General features: G+C 39.6%; 1 protein-coding gene across 3 annotated transcripts in view; it reads right to left on the bottom strand.

The window, feature by feature from the left end:
• OVCH1 (ovochymase 1) overlaps positions 1-16,039 on the bottom strand; it is a 49,790-nt gene extending 33,751 nt beyond the window's left edge. For 2 of the 3 annotated variants that reach the window (XM_039333333.1, XM_039333337.1), the window contains exons 1-11: positions 15,620-16,039; positions 13,601-13,710; positions 12,840-12,937; positions 11,374-11,546; positions 10,834-10,929; positions 7,432-7,583; positions 6,463-6,655; positions 4,600-4,726; positions 2,493-2,626; positions 451-591; positions 89-219 (exon numbers count right to left, since the gene is read on the bottom strand). In XM_039333333.1, the coding sequence (XP_039189267.1) occupies positions 89-219; positions 451-591; positions 2,493-2,626; positions 4,600-4,726; positions 6,463-6,655; positions 7,432-7,583; positions 10,834-10,929; positions 11,374-11,546; positions 12,840-12,937; positions 13,601-13,710; positions 15,620-15,728 (1,464 nt within the window). In that variant the 5' untranslated portion in view covers positions 15,729-16,039. The remainder of the gene's footprint in view (positions 1-88; positions 220-450; positions 592-2,492; positions 2,627-4,599; positions 4,727-6,462; positions 6,656-7,431; positions 7,584-10,833; positions 10,930-11,373; positions 11,547-12,839; positions 12,938-13,600; positions 13,711-15,619) is intronic. The other variant, XM_039333336.1, reaches the window with a different exon arrangement.
• Between the last annotated feature and the right edge of the window lie 4,654 nt (positions 16,040-20,693).

Here is a 20,693-nt window from a genome sequence, read left to right as displayed (position 1 = left end):
GTTGCCTCAAGAATGATTTGTGACTGCCTGACATAGGCATTACAAAAAAGTTGGTTGTACTCCAACCTAGGTCATTGCTCCTTATTACCTTGATGACACGGTCCACTGGGGCTTCAATGAGCCAGTGGCATTTTGTGCTGCTGGGATATAAACCAGGGTAATTAGCCGTGTCAATCTTTCCTTCTTCCACTAGCATTGCAACACTGCCACAGCCAGAGCCTACAACATTGGAGCAAGAGAGGCAGCAGCAAATAAGCAAAGATGTTATATGCATCATCTGCACCTTATTAACTGGCAAATCAACATTAAGTTCTTTTTCCACCTCAATACACTTAAAATATGCAAATGGAAGCAGAATGTCTACCTGCTTTTTGGAAAATTAGAGAGCAAGAAGCTGCCTATTCCCCAACTGTCCTCCACAGAGAGGTCCAGAGGCAAAGGTGAAGTTACCTGCTTCAGATGCTGGATGCACAGCACTGAAGGTGAATTCAAAGCCTCTGCCATGAATGCTGCCGTCAGACACAAAGATAACAATGGCTTGGTCAGACTCTATCAGCAAGGGGGAAGGCAAGACATCACCACAGATTTTACCTGTTATAAGAGAATAAAGTCAAGTTGAACCCTGTGGGAGTCACATTCATCCTACTGACCCACTCTTTGTAGCTTTAAGGACTACAAAAAGTACAACTGGTACAGCTCATGGATAGGATTCTTGGGTTCAGACAATTTTTTCCCCAGAGCTCTCTGCTAGGCATCAATTCATCTCTCTGGTAAGATGAACTGTTCTTCCCCTCCATCGAGTTGAAGGGCATGATAGCAGAAGGAGAAAGAGAAAACAGGAGAAGTCAGAAAAGAAGAAGACAATGGATCAAGATTTGGTGGAATATTCAGAAGATTTTTAATAAAAGGATAAAATTTATACCACAATTGTTTTTGTTAGGTATTATTGATGATTGTGATGGTAAAGAGATTATTTTAATGTTGAATTTAATTACAGCAGCAAGGTTGCTGATTGGGCAATACTGGAAGAAGGATTTTTTGCCTACTTTAGAAGAATGGTTTCTTAAAGTTTCTTATTTATCTGAAATGGCAAAAATTTCGATTTATCTGAAAATCCAGTCGCAAGAGAGATATATTTTGGTGTGGAAAAGATGGGTGAATTTTATACAAAATAAATATGATATTAGAAAGTATTATTTAGCTTTTGAATAATGTATATTTAAGGGTAAGCTTTTGAATAACCTATGTTTAAGGATGGTAATTTTTGTTTTTATGTACTGGAGTTAAAGTGTTTAAAATTTTGTTTTTTGGATGTATGCATAATTGTTTGATGTTCATTTAAATTCTATGTTTTTCGTTGTTTTTAACACTGTATTCAGCTCTGGGAAGTAGGGGGGAGGGGTTGGGGGTTGGGAGGGGGGAGTATTTTATTGTAAAATTTTATAAACTTTCAATAAAAAAAAAAGAAAAGAAAAGAAGAAGACAAAAGACTATTCTATCACTGATTGGGTCTATCAGTGCATAAATTTGGTGCTCAACTCAGAGGAATCCTCTGCAAGCTGGCATCATATAGATCTACTAAGATGATCACTTCCACAATGCCCAGCTAATATAGTGCTTAGTTGGAGATGGCAGGCTCTCAAACACGTTTCCCAGATTCAATTCTTAAAATTTTCCTTTAGGTCAGAAAAACCGCCAGGTCAGAAAAACCGCCAGTTGTCATGGCCCCATCCGATCCCAATTTGGAGGAGGAGAAGTTGGAACCAGGACCATCTGAAGGAGATGGCATGTCTCCCTGGGAAATGTTTGGAGAGGCCAGAGGCTGAGAATGATGCTGTCCCAAGCCCCTCAAACATCAGGGGAAGTGATCAACCAGACGGGGATCTGCCTGCCCTCATAGACACAAGTGGAGTATCAGCTGCAAACAGGCAGTGGTGTTGAGAGGCAGCAGATCCCCTCTGATGAAGAACAGCTGCCTCCCCCACTAGACCCAAGAGCATGGAGAGTAGAGCGGAGGCAAGCACAAAGGAGGTCTGTGAGGCTGCTCGGGAGAAAGTCGCTCCATCTCTCCTCACAAGGAACACCTGGATTGAGCAGAGGCTGGGGGAGTTAGCCTTTGTCAGGAACAATTGCTTTGCTTTGGCATGTACTCCCCCGGCCAAACTCCTATGGAATTTGTCCCTTACTTCTGGACTCTTGACCTTGCCCTATGGACCTGGAATCTTGTGTATGACTTACAGAGCTTGCTGAAGATTTGCACCTTCTTTTTGAACTTCCTTTTTGCCTTTACAATTTGGCTCTGGTGATTATTGACTTTGTTTGTGGAAATGTAGATGGCTGCCTTCAGGGAAGTTTGGGGTAGAGATTTACATCTGCTAGTCATAATTAACATACTGGGCCAAATGGAGAAGCGGCCAACTCAGCCAAGGGCAGTTTCCTAAATCTTAGATTGAAACTTCACAAAGAATCACATGAGAGACCTTCAAACCTACCAATTAATTCCTTCTTGCTTGAATAGAAAGCAACGTAGTCGTGGTCACATTCAATCTGATCTTCTACGTCTAGTTTGATAAATTCCACCAGAATGATCTTGTCTTCAGACACAGTTAGGTTCCAAATGCACCAGCTGGAAATAGACAATTTAAAGTATGGCTTGGGCAGAAGACATGATATTGCTGAGCACCTGAAGTCAGGAACTGTCATGGACTTCTCAGACGAAAATGCCTTGCACTGTGTCTTCGTCTACCACCTACAAATGTACTCCCAAAGCAACAGAGCAGCAAACTCATCTCCCCCACCTTTTATTTGTTTGCTTGCATACAAAGTGAATGGACATATTGAACCACAGAGAAAAAATACGAACATAAAACAGAGGTCCCCAAGACCTGGGCCATGGCCCATTTGGAACCAGAGAGCAGAAGTGGTGAGTGAGCACACATGTGCATGCAGCTGCAGTTATGTGAGCAGCGGGCAAGCATGCAGTCCAGTTGTGCACGCATGCTTGCACATTGCTCACATGGAACACCACCACCCCTGTCCGCAAAGCTAGAAAGGTTGGGGAACACTGACATAAAAGATCCATAATTGTGGCTTTTAGATCCTGCCTTTTATCTAGAAACCTAAGGCAACATATATAAAGCCCCCTCCTCATAATTCCCTGACAATAGCAAGAGTATGACTCAGATGACTGAGACAGACTGACTGGACCACGATCTCCCAGTGAGCTCTCGTGGATAAGAGAGGTGTGGGGTGGACAAGAACTGCTGGTTGGGGAATTCTAGGGGTTGAAGTCTACACCTCTGAAAGTTGCTAAAACACTTCACTACATGTTCTTGGCTTCGTAACAGAGTTTTTCTGGAAAATATAAATCCTATATCTCTTAAATTCCTAGCTGAATGACTTACAGAAAAGATGGCATAAAAGAGGAATCACAGGTATTGATTCAAAGTGTAACAAAGGGGAATGTAATTTGAGGTCCTGGTCACATGTACCCTATTATATCTTAAGCTATGCCCCCCCCCAGTTCCTCTTCCAAAGTTACCTCCACATTTTAATCTTTATTCTTGCATTGAACTGAGGGTTAGAATAGATTATCAGCAATACCACACCCAATCCTTACACTGAACAAGTCTACGATTCCAACAGAATGGGGAAATTATTAAATATTTAATTTATTTTGAGCACAATTTAAATTAAATCTAATCTAATCTTAGTTTGCTCCTGCTCACTTTTTGGACACCTGATCCTGGAATACAGGTAGTCCTCTAATTACAACCATTTATTTAATGACTGTTCAAAGTTACAAGGTAGTGGAAAAAAAAGTAACCTATGACCGTTGCAGCATTCCCAGGGTCACGCGATCAAAATTCAGATGCTTGGCAAATGACTCATATTTGCAGTGTCCTGGAGTGAATATCTCTTGTGACCTGGGAAGCCAGATTCACTTAACAAACCTGTTACCAACTTAAGAACTGGAGCAATTCGCTTAACAACAGTGGCAAGAAGGGTCGTAAAATGGGGTGAAATTCATTTAACAACTGTCTTGCTTAACAGCAGAAATGTTGGACTCAGTTGTGGTTGTAAGACGAGGACTACCTCTACAACTTCTAGGCCAACTCCAAAAACACTGAGGATCTTTGGCATAACCAACTGCATTATTATAGAATGGCTAGCAAATAATTCAAAACCGTTGAATAAGAAATTAAATTGCTAACAAATAATTCAAATAATTATTGAATAATTAAATGATAATTACATTATTACAGGATTGCTGGCATTTGACTAAGAAGGCATCTATGTATAGATAAGAGATTGCTTCAAGTTCCCTAGGAATCTACAGCCAAACTTACTGCCCCTATCTAGTTGTCAAAGAAGCAGTGAAGAACTAGAATGGCAAAGCACATTATATTTAATTTATTTCTTTATGGTTAAGATTTACATTCAAAATATTATTTAACTCAGTAACATTTATTGTGCACGTGCATTTAATATTCTGTTGCATCTGTCAACAAACTCTCCTTTTGTTTCACAAAATCCTGTCACTGCAGCTCATTTAGTAATGTCCCTCAAGGAAACTCAGCGCCTGGGATAAATACATACCTGTTATCAAGGTAATTGCCTTCACTCAGGTGAGGGTACCGAACAAGGCCACTTTCACCAAACACCAGCTTTCCATGGGGGTTGCACTCTTCTAGGCTGGACGCAGACAGAAAGCTTGGCCCAGGTTCTGAGCCAAAGAGAGCAAAAAGGTACCTGTGAAATATTGTCAGCAACAAGATGTAATGGAATGTGCAGCTGCAGCAGCAGGGGGGGGGGGAAGATTTTGCCAGCTCAGAACTTTCCCAGGAAACCCAATCAAGAAATTGAGCAATCCTGAGCTGGACGGGGGGGGGGAGGGGAAAGAGGTTCAGGGTAACTACATCTTAGAATCTCTAAGGATATACTATATCAGTAATGGCGAACCTTTTAGAGACCGAGTGCCCAAACTGCAACCCAAAACCCACTTATGCATTGTCAAGTGCCGGGTGGGTGTGGCCCATTGGGTGGGTGTGGCCTATTGGGTGGGTGTGGCCCATTGGGTGGGTGTGGCTGCGGTGGTAACAGCAGACCGGGTGGGGCTAAAAAGTTCAATCAATCAATTCCAACTTTGCAAGATCTTTTTTTTCCCCGTGAGAAGTTGAAATTGACTGATTGATTGAACTTTTTTTTTTTTTTTTTTGCACACGGCAGCAGATGCCTAAATCGAAAAGGTTTTATAAAACCCAGCTGAAGGCCTAAGACTGGGGCAACAGCGCGCGTGCCCACAGAGAAGGCTCTGAGTGCCACCTCTGGCACCCGTGCCATAGATTCGCCACCACTGTACTATATCTATTACCTTAGAAAGTTATAGAAAGCAAGATTCAGTCTATTAGATCAATGGTCCACAATCTTTTGGGCACCAGGGACCAGTTCCGTGGAGAAAAGTTTTTCCACGGATCGGAGGGTGCGTGGTTTTGTGTGCTGCCTGCATCCCGCAGATGGGGCTTTGCTTGTTTGTGCGGACCGGTTGGCATGCCTCGGCCCAGAATAGGTCCACAGACTGGGGGTTGAGGACCCCTATATTAGATGTAAGCAAACAAAGATTGCACTTGACTGGATCTCAGTCTCTTCTCTGGGCATGAGCCTAACATCAATGTTGCCAAACTAAAACTATAACTTCCTAAGCTGCTAGATACGTTCTGAGAGATTCTAGGATGAAGTGTTCTTGGTCCTCTCTGAGCTTGGTTTCAAGCTCAGAGTGCACCAAGGACCCCTCATTTCAACCCTGAACTACAAATATTCTCCTTATCAGCTTCTAGGGTGTGGTTGTCCTGAACCTCTTTCTCCCTTCTCCCTCCAGTTTTAGACTGCACAATCTCGTGATCCAGGTCTCCTTCTGGGGAAGTTCTGAGTTGGCAAAATTTCTCCCTCTGTAATGCAGGTCCTCATTCCATCTCAGAAGGTATCTATAAGGCACATAGATTAATACTTGGCAGAGTAATACTTTTTCAGAACAAAGCATCGATCTTCCATTTGACCCAGTAATTGTGTACTTTCTGCCACTGACTTACCAAATATAACTTTATATTTTCATCTAGAGGTTGACCATATGAGCACTATGATCACAGGGGAGCAAGGAACTGTACCTTTCTGACTTCAATTTGGAAAAAATACACGAGAAGAACTCTCCCTTTGAATGCCTAGATATCTAAAAAGAAAGCCACTACACACCATTCCCATGCCATCTTCATTAACTCTACTTTTTCTGACTTGGTCACCATAGAGTGTACTAAAGAGTACTAAAGGGAGAACCCTTAGAAATTGAAAGTTTCCAGAGAGAACAACCACCCCCATCCCTCCACATTTTGCTATGGGGCAAAAGAATCATGTAATCCTAGAGAATTATCAGTGGTGAAAGAAGGTTGAGTTCACAGCAATACTCACTACTGATCATATGTTGAGTAATGAAATCCAGGAGCTCATCCACTTTAGAGAAAATGCCTGGAGAACCTCTACTGCCATTGATCCTCTTGTCTATAAGCCAACCTTTTCCACAGCCAATTCCCCATGAGGTGATGCCTGCCAATGTCCAGATGCCGCTGGCTTTTCTACATGCTAGAGGGCCTCCAGAATCACCCTGATATACAACATAACATGAGAAGAACTCTTCCAGATAAGTAATTGGTAGCCCAATCCACATTTTTAGAAATATGCCAAGAACATGATCCCCTCTCCACATTATTTATTTTATTGGACGTATTGAATTTAGAGCTTGCCTTCTATTTTGGAACTCAAGGAGGATATACAACATTTCTTCATCCATTTCCCCCTCCCCATATCAAACCTGTGAAGTAGGTTGGGAGATGAAGTCCATATCTCTTAAAGTTGCTAATGTTGAGAAACACTGGTATAGACCAAAATGTCCTACTTTCTAATCAACACCATTTCAGTATTGTATTGCCCAATATTGTATTATCTTTAAAGAAAAGAAATCCAGCAAATATACTAAATTCAAATTTGTCTCAACCTTAGAGATAAAAAAAAGAATATCACATAAACCAAGGCTGCAAGCATGCTTTGTGCATCTATTCTTCTTTTCTAGCTTTTTTTAAAAAACAAATTTAAGGGAGATAACTGTTTAAGATCCCAGCATTGAATGGACCCTTGTAAGTTATGATTCAAATTATCAGATGGGTCAGTATTTTCAACAAGGCAATAAAACTAGAAGTCCAATTCCAGCAATTGTTTCACCCTGATTGGTGCATTGCCCTTAATTAGAAAAATAAAATAGAGGATACCATGAGAAATATGGGGTAGAGGGATCCTCCTAATAATGAAAGAATAAAATTTATTTGGGACAGCTTGCAAATTCTTTTTCTGGGGTGCTTTAAACCCTTGTGGTATAGTTTCTACCTTGCACGCATCTCTCCCACCATCTGGAAAACCAGCACACAGCATGGACCTCTGTACTGGAGGCAAATTTAAAGCTTTCAACAGTTCACTGCAGGTTAGGCTGTCAATGAGGGGGAGTGCCACTTCCTGTAGGACGTTTGACAGGGAGCCAGCTGCAAAAGAAAACAACTCTTCGGGATCCAAAAAAGTATTTTCCAAGAACTCTCAGAACAGGAAAGCTCTCTTCATACCCAAGCTAATAGTTTGCATATCCTCAATATCGCACTAAAATTTGATTGGGCCTCTTTTTTTTCCTTTCTTTTGAGAGCTACTCCAACCATAGGTTTAAAGAAAAGTCCTAATTGCATTGGAGAATTGTATGAAAGCTACTTTATAGCTAATAGAAATCCTAAATTCTCTTATCTTATGGCAAAATTTTGCTACTTAGTGACATCCCTTTGCCATGAGAAGGTCACCATTAATGGACAGGATGTCTTTGGTAACCATGCTTACATTCTAAAAATTGTTGAATATTTCATTATGTGCGCTCTCTGAACTTGGTTGTTTCCTGCAGACTAGGTAATATCATCAATGCTAGTATGGAAGGGGTTTACTCTTATTTTATATACTAGTGGTTTGCTCTGATAGTATTGGTGGGATGGTCTTGGAGGTGGTTCTTTGATTGGGTTGTTGTTTACCATTAGCTTGTTTGGTAATTCCTTGATTGGGTATAATGTTTGCTTCTTGATCATTTCTCTAATGTTAATTTTGGTGTTAATCTCTGCTTATCTGAGTGTCGATTGCTGGTGAGGAGGTATTTTGGTCTTTTTGTTTCCTTTTCAATTTTTTTATTGTCTCTTTTGAATGGAGTATTCAATATTTTTTTTAATATTCTTTTGAATACATTTCATTATGTATCAAATTTCATTTATCTTGTTGGATTTTTGGTCAATAACTATAATAAAGTTTTGATTTAATTTGCTCTGACTTGGTTTGTTGATCAATCCACACATTCACACACTGGCTGGGTTCATACAATAAGCTAAATAAAATTAAACAAGTGAAAATATTGTTATGTTGAAACTCCAGACAACATCTTTGCATTCCAAATGACTTCTTAATATAGCAGTTAAAAACCCAAAGAAATGGTGATAAGGAACATTAATTTTATTTATTCATTCATTTATTCAGGCTATACTGCGGCCTACTCATGTACAACTCTGAGTGGCTCACAAAATTCAAAAGAAAAAAAAGATAACAAGGAGAAGACCCAGGTTATAACAGTTTAGTAAAAGATAATAAAGAAGGCTCCCTTGACTTCCTGGTCTAATGCCTGGAGCCATCCTAATTTTGTGGGGATCTACTGATCCCTAGGGCAGGTGGTAACATTCAGGCAGTAAACCATCTATTATATTAACAATCTAAACAATAATTTTTTAACAAAAATCTTAAATCTAAAATTTAATGCCCTAAAATAGTCATCCTAATGTAAATTTTAGATTATGATTTTTTTTTAATAATGGAAATATTGGCACATGATAAAAAGAAAATCCCTGTGTTTCAAAATGCTAATTAAGAGGTAGAAAGTTCATGCATCTTAAGGCATTTTATCTACTGTTTGAACACAGATCTATCTCAAGGAACTTTTCCATTAATCCTGAAAGCAGGCAAGCTCCTTAAAGGTGTGCTTTCAACCTTGGCAATTTTGAGATGTGTGGACTTCAACTCCCAGAATTCCTCAGACAGTTTCCCAGTTGACTGGGGAGATGAAGTTCAAACATCTCAAAGTTGCCAAGGTTGAAAAACTCTAAAGTGTTTTACAAATCTGCTGATTCTCTCAGTGCAAAATTCTAGGCAACTTATGCATTCACCTCAAAGTAGGATATGTTAAGATTACCCAGCCAAAATCACTCCATCCTTCTACTTAAAACAGTCAATGTATCCCTAGAACTTTCTTCAGTATTAAATGTCTAGAGAGCTATAGTTTCCTTTACATCCACTCTGCCTCTTTCAAGCCTTTCTGGGAAAAATAGATATTTCCTACTTTGTTACTGTAATTGGCAAGGAAATTTCAAAGCTCAAAGCAGCTTCAAGGCTTTTCCTTCAAAGAAGATTAATGACTTCTCTCATAGTATACTGGCCACAAGGGCTAAAGGTCATGTGTCGTACAGACCAATATCTCTGGAGGGTGCCCAAGTAGCAAGGTTGTTCATGCTCTTTCCGATTACTTTGATATGCCATACAATCCCTAAAGCACTCATCATTCCAGATAGCTAGATGTTGGGTCACTACCAACTGCTCACATTGAGGATGAAAATGTAGAACAGAAGATGCCACAGAACAAAATATGATCGATGGCCTTTCCCGCGTGTACTTAAACCTTGGAACAAATCCATAAGCTCAAAATCTCTTTTCCATAAGGTCTCACAATGTTGCCTATAACTTGTCCCTGGACCCTGTGTGAGTCAGTCTTATGATGTCCTTCAGTTAACACTGTCCAGGGGTAATTTCAAACTGTGTAAAATGTGTTGGGTCTTGCCTCTATTACCCTAGAGCAGAGGGTAAAACTGGCAACTGTAAGACATGTGGACATCAACTTCCAGAATTCCCCTTGCTGGAGAATCCAAGTAGTTCTCCAGCAAGTTGCCAAAATTGGGAGACCTTGCCTTAGAGAGAAGCCAGATAACCACTGTGACTTCAAACAGAGGCATTAGAAGCAGGATGGGGTGTAGAATTGAAATGGTCCATGCTAATAGAGTTTTATGTGAAGCATTTCAATTCATTGGTGAGGAAAATCCATGAGATAATAGGAGAAAGACAGTGAGACAGTGAGGAGAACCTGGGCTTTATAAGGTCCAATACAATAACTCTCAGCAGCTCTAGGCAGCAAAGCTAATAGTGAGTCCCACTAAGTTTTGTAGTTCTGCAGGTTCATTCTGAAATAATTAAAAAGTTGTACCATAAGAAAGGCTGAGAGCCAAAGAATTGAGGCCTTTGAACTATGGTGCTGGAGAAGACTCCTGCGAGTCCCTTGGACTGCAAGGTGTTCAAACCGGTCAGTCTTAGAAGAGATCAACCCTGACTGCTCTTTAGAAGGCCAGATCCTGAAGCTGAAACTCAAATACTTTGGTCACCTAATGAGAAGAAAGGACTCGCTGGAGAAGAGCCTAATGCTGGGAAAGATTGAGGGCAATAGAAGAATGGGACGACAGAGAATGAGGTGGCTGGATGGAGTCACTGAAGCAATAGAAGTGAGCTTAAATGGACTCCAGAAGTTGGTAGAGGAAGGAAGGCCTGGAGGAACATTGTCCATGGGGTCATGATGGGTCAGACAAGACTTCGCAATTAACAATAAACAATAACAAAATTAATAGCAAACTTCACATGCCATTCTCCTTAGGAAGCTTAGGACAAAATACTCACCCTCAGAAGTTTTGCCCCATCCACTCACAACACAAAGTGTTCCAGCTTCAAATAAATCTTTCTTATGGGGAAGACAGATAGGCTGTACTTCATAGCCTAAAAGAAGGAACACACCCAGAAATTTTAAATCAATGTTTTATTTTGATGAACACCCATGAATTTCACAAAGAAGATTTCATTTCTACATGTTTGTGCCCAAAGAATAGCTCAATGATACAGCAATGCTGCCTGTAGAAGTTTCCAGATTTGATCTCCAGTTTTTTTTCTCCCCTTTTAAAAAAAAATCCAACGAGAAATCAAAAATTTGTTCCTAGGTTCCAGAGTATAGTTTGCCTCTACAAAGTCTCTCGCTCCTATTCCCATCCTTAACTTCCTTAACTACTTTTACAAAAAAAAAAAAAAATCTTGGCCACACCCCTTCTACTGATGTCATAGAAGTTGGGAGATTGAGTTACAACCTTCCTCTCTCAAGCATTTCCTATTTTTGGCATACATTCCAACCATTTTCTTTAATAGTGTTTCACTCAAGTGTCTTCTTACCATATTGTACCTGGTGTTTCAAATACAGCAGTGCTATATCTGAATCCATATACCCAAATCTATTGAAGTCAGGATGGATAACAATTTCAGAGACTGGGACACTCTGTTCTTCTTCATCCACACTGCCAAGATCAAACTCACCAACAGTCACAATCAGATTCTTCACAACATTTCTAAAAAAGGGTGGAAAGAATTATTATTCAGCCAGTTGGCCTTTGCACAAATTACACGTCCAATGTAGTAGAACCAAACTTATGATTCCTTGATTCTTCTACACAGGAGAAAAAAATCCCTAAAATTGCAGAGGTGATACCCAGCAAATTCTACAACAAAACAATCAGATTAATGTACTGAAACCTATTAGGAAATTCATTTTTATCATCAGCTCTCATGGATTTACAACAGCCTTTTTCACCTGTTGGGTTTGCAACTCCCAGAATTTCTAGCCAGAATCCCAGAATTCCAAGGCTTCCTTCTTAGAAACTGGAATTCACGACACCCCCGGCAAGCACTCAGACTGAGCCACTTTAATGTGAGAAGCATGCAGTGAAGATAAAAGATAAAGATTTCCCTGTCCAGTCATGTCCAACTCTAAGATGTGGTGCTCATTTCAGTTTCTTGGCTAAGGGAGCCAGTATTGTCCAAAGATATTTATGGAACGCTATTACTTTCCCACTGAAATGGTATCTACTTAATATTTGCATGCTTTCAAACTGCTAGATGGGCAGGAGCTGGGGCAAGGAACGGGAGCTCACCTCGTTGGACAGCTCTTGGTCTTGAACTTGGGCTGTCAGCTTTCCAGCTGACAAGTTCAGTGGGTCTTTAACCACTGGGCCCTCATGCCCCAAAGCCACAGCATTTTGCTTCAAATGCAATTGCTGTTGGGTAGGCATCCAAGAAATAGATAAGTCACCTTCAATACTTACAGCATTAGTTTGATCTTGCCAGACAAGTGGACAAGATTAAACATTCAAGAATGACACAGATTTCAGTGTTGTGTACAATGCTGGTCTTGACATTTTGGAAAGTTAGGATAAATTTCTCATTGTTGTTTATAATTAGATAATTATGGGAGAAACTTTTTGAATGTTTGACATGCTTCTCCCCAGATTTTTTTCTATCTGGATTAAACTATCATTTATGTGATAAGTTGACATCTAACTAATCTACTGTCTCTTGGTTGTTTATATCTGCTCTCTCTCTCCTCTATTCCTTTCCCAGACTCTCTGGGTTGCCAATTTTGGGAACTGAAGTCCATAATCTCAAAGTCGCCAAGTTTAATAAATATTGCACAAACACTTCCTCCCTTCAGCCTTAGTTTACATTTTGCCTGCAGATTCCACAAGCTTTATGCACATGCTACTCCAGAAGCTGCCACCGTATCTCAGGAGACAAGTAACCAGGCACCTTCTTCAATTACTTTTGGTTCCTCTCCAAGCAAGCAAGTTATATAAAATATAACTTACAGATCGAAATCTATGACGCAGTGAGCTGCAGTGACCACCACATCATCACCAATCAAACTGCCACCGCAGAAATGAGACTGGCCTCGCTTGATGGAGACCTATTAAGTGGAGAGAGGGAGGATGGGAGAAGACAGAAACCAGATGGCTGAAAAAAGAGATTTGCAAATGTACAGATTTTGTTTTAAGTGGTTGCTATAATCCAGCCTGGCCAATCAGAAGTTTGATTAGACAAGGGAGCTGTGAACAGCAGCAAAAGTTTGTCCTTGTATTCTAGGGACATCAATCAAAGAATTGAAGCTATACAAATGAGTTTATCTTGCCATTATTAAAACTTCACTGGTATTTAATATAGGTACTAGTCAGTGAGTCCTGGACTACAAAACATTTCCCTTGACCATTCTACTGCAGCTGGTAGATGCATTTGGAAGTTATTAGAGAACTTGCTGAGGGACATCTGCTATTTCTGGTTTAGCTGTATACAGCTAGTTCTCGGTCAACAACTCAGTCACTAAGTGAAACCGCAACTGTGCTTATGATCTTACTTCAGTTTTCCTTTGCTTTACAGACCTGTGAAAGTCAAAAATGCAAGAATTGGTTCCAAAGTTGTTCTGTCATCACCATCATAGCTGCAAAATAGTCACTGTATGGACACAATCAACAAGGACCACCTATAAATGCTAATCTTTGTCTGTTTTTTTTTAAAGATGAACTGCAGTTCCTGGGAATAGCAATAAGCAAACTTTAAAAAAACCCACAAATACCTGCCATGGTTGCCCTCCTGGTACAGACATTCTTCCTCCAATAATTCTTGAAAAGGACCCAAGTTGTAAATCGTCCTCCAGATCCATGAAGCGGAATCCACATTTTCTTCCTTAGGAAGCAGAAAGGAGGGGAATTTGAGATTTCACTATTCTTGCAGTCTTACATGAAGCCAAACACTGCCTTCCAAATAATATTTGGATATTTTGCACTACCATGCACCAATATCTCTGTGTCCTGGAAACCCTTGGATTCTGCAGACCACTGGTATAGTGTTGGCTTAGCATATACCTGAGGTTTTCAAACCATGATTTATGATTGATTGGGAATTATGATTTGATTGAGAGCTGCCCAAAGTTGGTTGAAAGATGGACAGCTATCTAAATGCTTTAAATTAATAAATAAATGGTTTATGGGATATGGCTTAAAATCCAGCTGTTGACTTGGAAAAAGAAAGAAAATTTGGTAGTGCTTGAAATATTCTAGTGAACATCCTGCAGCCCCCCAGGCTTCACTTCAAGACCCAAGGACAAATTTAGCAGTTCTTTTCTGCTTTTTATTTGAATAAATAAATTTCCACAGCAGCAATGAAATGAACGACAAATCTGACCTTTGCTGGCTGCATAAGAAGCAAACATCACATTTTGCAGCTGTACCATTTTGGGGTGAGAATGTGCCGCTTTCTATGGAACATCATCTCCCAGATATTAGGATATTAAAACTCTACTGGGTTTTAATAAGATGACTGAGTCTTTGCTTTTCAGCAAGACTTTGGGGTCTGATGTGTTGCATTTTGCTCTCCTGCAGGGGATGGATGGATGTAAGTGGAATCTTCCTTAGTATTTACAGAATGCAGAATAACAGAGTTGGAAGGGATCTTAGAGGTCATCTAGTCAAACTCCCTGCTCAGGCAGGAAACCCTATGCCATTTCGGACAAATGGCTGTCCAATCTGTTTCCAGTGTTGGAGCATTCACAACTTCTGGAGGCAAGTTGTTCCAGTGATTAATTGTTCTAACTGTCTCCTTAGTTCCAAGTTGCTTCTCTCCTTGATTAGTTTCCCTCCATTGCTTCTTGTCCTGCCTTCAGGTGCCTTGAAGAATAGCTTGACTCCCTCTTCCTTGTGGCAGCCCCTGAGATATTGGAACACTGCTATCATGTCCCCCCTCATCCTTCTCTTCATTAAACTAGACATACCCAATTCCAGCAACTGTTGCTTATATGTTTTAGCCTCCAGTCCCCTGATCATCTTTGTTGCTTCTCTCTGTACTCTTTCTAGAGTCTCAACATCTTTTTTTACATGGTGGCAACCAAAACTGGATGCAGTATTCCAAGTGTGGCCATATCAAGGCATTGTAAAGTGGTATTAATACTTCACGTGATCTTGATTCTATTCCTCTGTTAATGCAGCCCAGCACTGTGTTGGCCTTTTTGGCAGCTCCAACACCTTTTTGAACATCAGCCATATCATTTAATCATTAGTACATTCAGGTCTCTAAGCCACCCAAAGTCAGTCTTGGATTAGAGCAGCATTGAAGTCTAATAAATACAGATAGTCCTTGACTTATGACCACAACTGAGATCAGAATTTCCATTGTTAAGCAAGGCAGTTGTTAAATGAATTTGCACCCAATTGTACCACTTTTTTGTCACAGTTCTTAAGTGAATCACCGCAGCTGTTTTGTGAATCATACAATTGTTAAGTGAATCAAGCTCCCCCCATTGACTTTGCTTGCCAGAAGCCAGCTGGAAAGGTTGCAAATGGCAGTCACATGACCCCCGGGACACCCACAACCATTGTAAATACATGCTGGTTGCCAAGCAGTCAAGTTTTCACCATGTTACCGTGGGGATGCCATGGGGTCGGAAGGGTGGGGACTGGTCATATCTCAGTTATTTTAGTGCTCTTATAACTTCACACCGTCAGTAAACAGACTTCCATTTTGATTTTTGGGCACACTCACACCCATGGATGCGCTTGGATAAATAGATATTAAAAGATATTAAGAAGGACAACCTTACCTCTTTCCGTCCTCTCAAAGTCCAGTGGCTTAGAAGGAGGAGAGTTCTCAAACAGCTGTGCATGAGAAGATATTGGCTGCCGTTCCTCTGTTCCACTTAACTTGTCCATTTCTGAACTCCAGAAGACTGCAAAAGTAATTTTTTTTGTGGGAAGTCTGGGACCAACTGACTGACAGGGATGGTTCTTAAACAATTTGTACTCTGAGATACTTAACGTTTTAAGATCACTTCCAAAACTATAACTGTTGCTTCACTAAGGGAGACTACATATTTTTCTGTTCCTGTCTAGGCATTTGTAAGTGCCCCAATTTCTGATATACAATAAACCACCAATGTGCCAGGAATATAGAGTACATTGTGGAAAATTTCCTAAACTTTCTAAACCATTCATTGTATGAATGAGATCAATAGAAATTGAACGAAACAAATTGTCCAGGACAAACCGTGAGAGTATGCAATAATAGAGAAAGCACCACATGAACAGTGAATTGGAATGAACCAGCTAAACTTGCTAAGCTTTTTGCAATTAGAAGAAGCATTTCATCACAAAGGCCAATAAAATTAAAGGACTTCTTAAGAAAAAAAGCTGAAATTGAAGATGATAGGACGTGCCCACGTTCCTTATGCTGGCCGGGGACTCTGGTAACACCACATCCACTGGAGTCAGGGGAAAGAAAAGAAGGGTGTAAACATCACACTTTCCTAGTATGATTCTCAGATTGACAGACTGAAAGTGACAGGAAAAAAACAACATTGCGCACATTGTCGAAGGAATAGTGAGAGTTTGATTTGAATTGTACGTAGTCCTCGATTAATAATCACTCATTCAGCAACCACTCAAAGTTACAACGGCACTGACTGAGTAATACTTATGACTGATCCTCAAAGGTCTGGCCATCTCAGCCCCGCCCCCAGTCACATGATTGCAATCCAGGTACTCAGCAATTGGTTCATACTTAAACGGTTGCAAGATTCCATGTCATGTGATCATCCATTGCAACCCTCCCTGCCAGCTTCCCACAAGCAATGTCAGTGGGAAACCTGCCTGTACATACCCTGCTTATGCTGACTACCTGCACATCCTCATGAACCCTCATGTATCCAAGAGTAGTCACCCTCAGTCACGCTGTGCTCACATCATAATGGCATCTGCACCTTCCACCACCTGTCAGCAGCCATTTACCAGCTTCCTGCTGGGTTCCCCATTGACTTTGCTCATTGGAAACTGGGAGAAAGTTTTGAGAAAGTCTTTGATTAATAGCCAATGGTCTTCGCTTAACAATGGCAACCGGAAGTGCCAGAATTGCCATTGCTAAACAATGTATCACATTGTTTTTACAACCATATTGCTTAGCAATGGAAATTCTAGTCCCAGCTGCCATCATAAAATGACCTGTGTAGAAAACAACCTTAGGAATATACCATATACAATTATAAAGATGAGAGTCAGTTTGGTGTAGGGGTGAAAGCACCAAGCTAAAAATCAGGAGGCTGTGAGTTCTAGTTCTGCATTGGACATGAAGTCCAATAGGTGACCTTGAACCAGTCACTCTCTCTTAGCCCTAGGAAGGAGGCAACCCACCTCACAGGGCTGTTGGCTTTTTTTTTTTGGGTGGGGAAAATAGAAAGAGGAAAGTATGTTTGCCACTTTGAAATTATTTACAAAAATATAAATGCAAGATTTTTTTTTAAAAAAAATTAAAAATAAAATTTAAAAATGTTCTCAAGGAAGGCTAATGCTATTTCCAAGACTGAAAATGTTAAGCCTTAACTAAAAGTGAAAGATTCAAAAAATAAGAATATAAAGCAATCATTTACTACATTATGGGTAATTTCACACAATGTTGACCATGGTGGCAAATCACTAAGCATGCATTTACTAGAAGACATGCAAATCTGGCTAGGCTGCAGTAAACCATTGTACTGGTAGTCCTTGACTTACAATTGTTCATTTAGTGATCGTTCGATGTTACGACAGCACTGAAAAAGGAGACTTATGATCATTTTTCACACTTACAACTGTTGCAGCATCCCCATAGTCACATGATCAGAATTCAGACGCTTGGCAATTGGTTCGTATTTATGACGGTTGCAGTATCCCAGGGCCATATGGATCTCCTTTGGTGACCTTCTGACAAGCAAAGTCAATGGGGAACCCAGATTCACTTAACAACCGTGTTACTATCTTAATAACTGCAATGATTCACTTTACTATGGCAAGAAAAGTCATAAAATGACTTAACATTTAAGTCACTTAACAAATTTTGGGCTTAATTGTGGTCATAAGTTGAGGACTACCTATTCTGTTTTCTAAGAACACATCTAAAGTTTATGTTTGTAAGACCCAGAAACTTAGTTGAAATAACAAGTTATGCTGGAGGCTAGGGCTTAGATTCACAAAACGATAACATCCTATTCATTTCTTTAATTAAAATAAATTAAAAAATAAAATTAGGTGGGGGTTAGTGAACTTTTCAAATTTCACTGGATAGAGCAAAATCCACTGGCAAATTTGTGTAGTCATTAAAGATACAGGTCATCATTTAGCAACCATTCAGTTAACGATAGTGATGAAAAAGTAACTTTTCAACCAATTCTTGCATTTATGATCCTCGCAGGTCTGTAGAAAGCCAAGAAAAGCTGAAGTATGATCATAAGCAGTCACAGTTTCACTTAATGACTGCTATGCTTAATGACTGAGTTGCTGGCCCCAATATGATGACCAAACGAGAACTACCTTTATTCTCCAGAAACATCAGGTGATTTGGAATTCCAGATGTAAGAGATGCTTTAGATAACTGGCCAGAGAGTCCATGGGGTGAAAGGGAATTATAGAGGGTGTTTAGTCACCTGCAAAGCTTTTGCTAAGCACCTAGGAGGGAATAACACAAATGCTACTACTTGAATTACCTCAATGGGAAACATGGTGTAATAAAATAATTGAAGGACCGCTGGGATAAATTCAGACTTGCTTTGGAGAGGGAAAAACTAATCAAGATCGGGAAAGTGAAAGGCCTTTCAGCCATTGTGTTGCAGAAGAATCAATATTTCACAAGCCATTTTATAAACAACTAGAATCAAGAGCTTTCCCTCGGCATGGAGACCACGCACAGTAGGGAATGTAAAAACAAGCCCTGGGGCTGCATGAATCCTTCAAGTCCTTCCGAACCTTTCTAAAAGATGCTTAAGTATGGTTTTAATGAAAAAAAAAGGACATTTTAAATACAAGGGGAATCAAAATACAATGTTTATATTTTGACTCTTTTTATTCCATGCCATCTAGACTCTTTCATTTCCTTAAGGAAGGCTGACTAATCCCTCTTGAATACCGAAGTTTGGCTAGTTATAGGAAAAGAGGGAAGTTGGTTTGTTTGTGAGTTGCTTCCCAGGATTGGAGATGTCCTTTCTGAAACAAAGCCAGTTATGTAAAAAGGGCCCTAGATGTGTATTACTCAGTAGTAAAGCCCCCTGGGTCTGATAGAGCTTACTACCAAGTAGATAACAGACTGGACAACCTTCAACACGATACACCTGGAAGTTCAGAAAGGTGTTTTAGACACAACCCTGTTTCTCTCATTAACAGCTCCCATTTCCTAGAATATTTTTAGAAAGTCAAATCAGATGCTTCCTTGTGGCTACAATAACAACAGTAGGTAACACCTCTGCTCAAAACAAACATGATCATTCAATTTGGGAAGGGGAGAGTGTTCTCAAATACTTACCGTGTAGTTGGAGACAGACAATGGGACAGAGGAACCATTGTGGTATTTGCATGGTTCATGTAAAACACAGCCAAACCCTTTTAGCAACAACTGGGAGATTAAGAAAGGATAGAAACAAAAATAGGCTTCAAAAGACTTTTTTTTTTTTTTTACAACCTACCACATTTATCAAGAAAAAGGAAAAGTGAGGAAAAGATTCTTGACATCCTGTTGTATTAGTCAAGATCCTCTTGGCAGAAACAGGACAAATGAGCACTTTGTCCTTAATGATTTAATACCTGTCCTTTTCCAAGGGAATCTGGGAATTGTAGTTTAAAAGGCACGGACAAGCATTTATTAGGTAAGACTCATTGAGAGAGAGGTTACTGAATGTAAACTAAAAAAAACTTACAAACTTTGTGAATAAAATGTTCAGAAAGAGGGAAATTAGAATTTCTCTTTCTTTCTTTCTTTCTTTCTTTCTTTCTTTCTTTTTTTCTTTCCTTCCTTCCTTTCTTTCTTTCCTTCCTTCCTTCCTTCTTTCTTTTTCTTTTTCTTTTTATTTATTCTTAAACTTGCTTTATCTTTTTTCCTTTATCAACATGTACAAAAAACATTAAGTAGCAGTACAATGGAGAACCTATGCTAAGTGATCAACTTAAGTTGCAAATTTTTATTGTGCAATAAAAACATTGACCCAATCTCTAGTTTTTTAAATATTATATTCAATTCTGGAAAAAAAAGCCTAATCTTATGCTCATTGACATCTAATATTTTTTCTTTTTTTATCAACACTCCAAGTGATGTAAATATTAGGCTAATAATTTGTACATATATCATTGTACTGTAACAATATGTCCTGTATTGAGATTTACAACATCATAAAAACACATTCTAACTATAAGTAATTGGGTATACATACAGTATAGTATTTTTTTGTGATTTTCTAAAGAAAATGCTTTTGTTAGTTAAGCCATGAATATATGGGATTAATCTGTAACCATGATTTACGAATTATATATGTGAATTTTCACAGCACAGGAAGCTAAAATTAAATAAACCGCCTCATGGTTTAGTGCAGGGGTAGGCAACCTTGGCTCTTTTATGACTCGTGGATTTCAACTCCCAGAATTCCTGAGCCAGCCATTCTGAGTCATAAAAGAGCCAACGTTGCCTACCCCTGGTTTAGTGTAACCCACACAGTAAATCAAAACCTAAATGGATGGGTTTGAATTCTGCCATGGAGTATTATATGAACACAGTTCTTGTAGTTTGTAAAACACGAAGTGGGGCTTAACCTATTAGATAAACATAGGTAATTTTACTTTAGTCATCAAACTGTAGTTAAGCAGAACACATGAATCCAGCTGGTA

Source organism: Crotalus tigris, unplaced genomic scaffold, assembly GCF_016545835.1.
Source record: "Crotalus tigris isolate CLP2741 ecotype Arizona unplaced genomic scaffold, ASM1654583v1 scf7180000017625.6296891, whole genome shotgun sequence".
Lineage (NCBI taxonomy): Eukaryota > Metazoa > Chordata > Lepidosauria > Squamata > Viperidae > Crotalus > Crotalus tigris.
The sequence above is the reverse complement of the archived record's forward strand: the minus strand, read 5'-3'. Positions and strand labels throughout refer to the sequence as shown.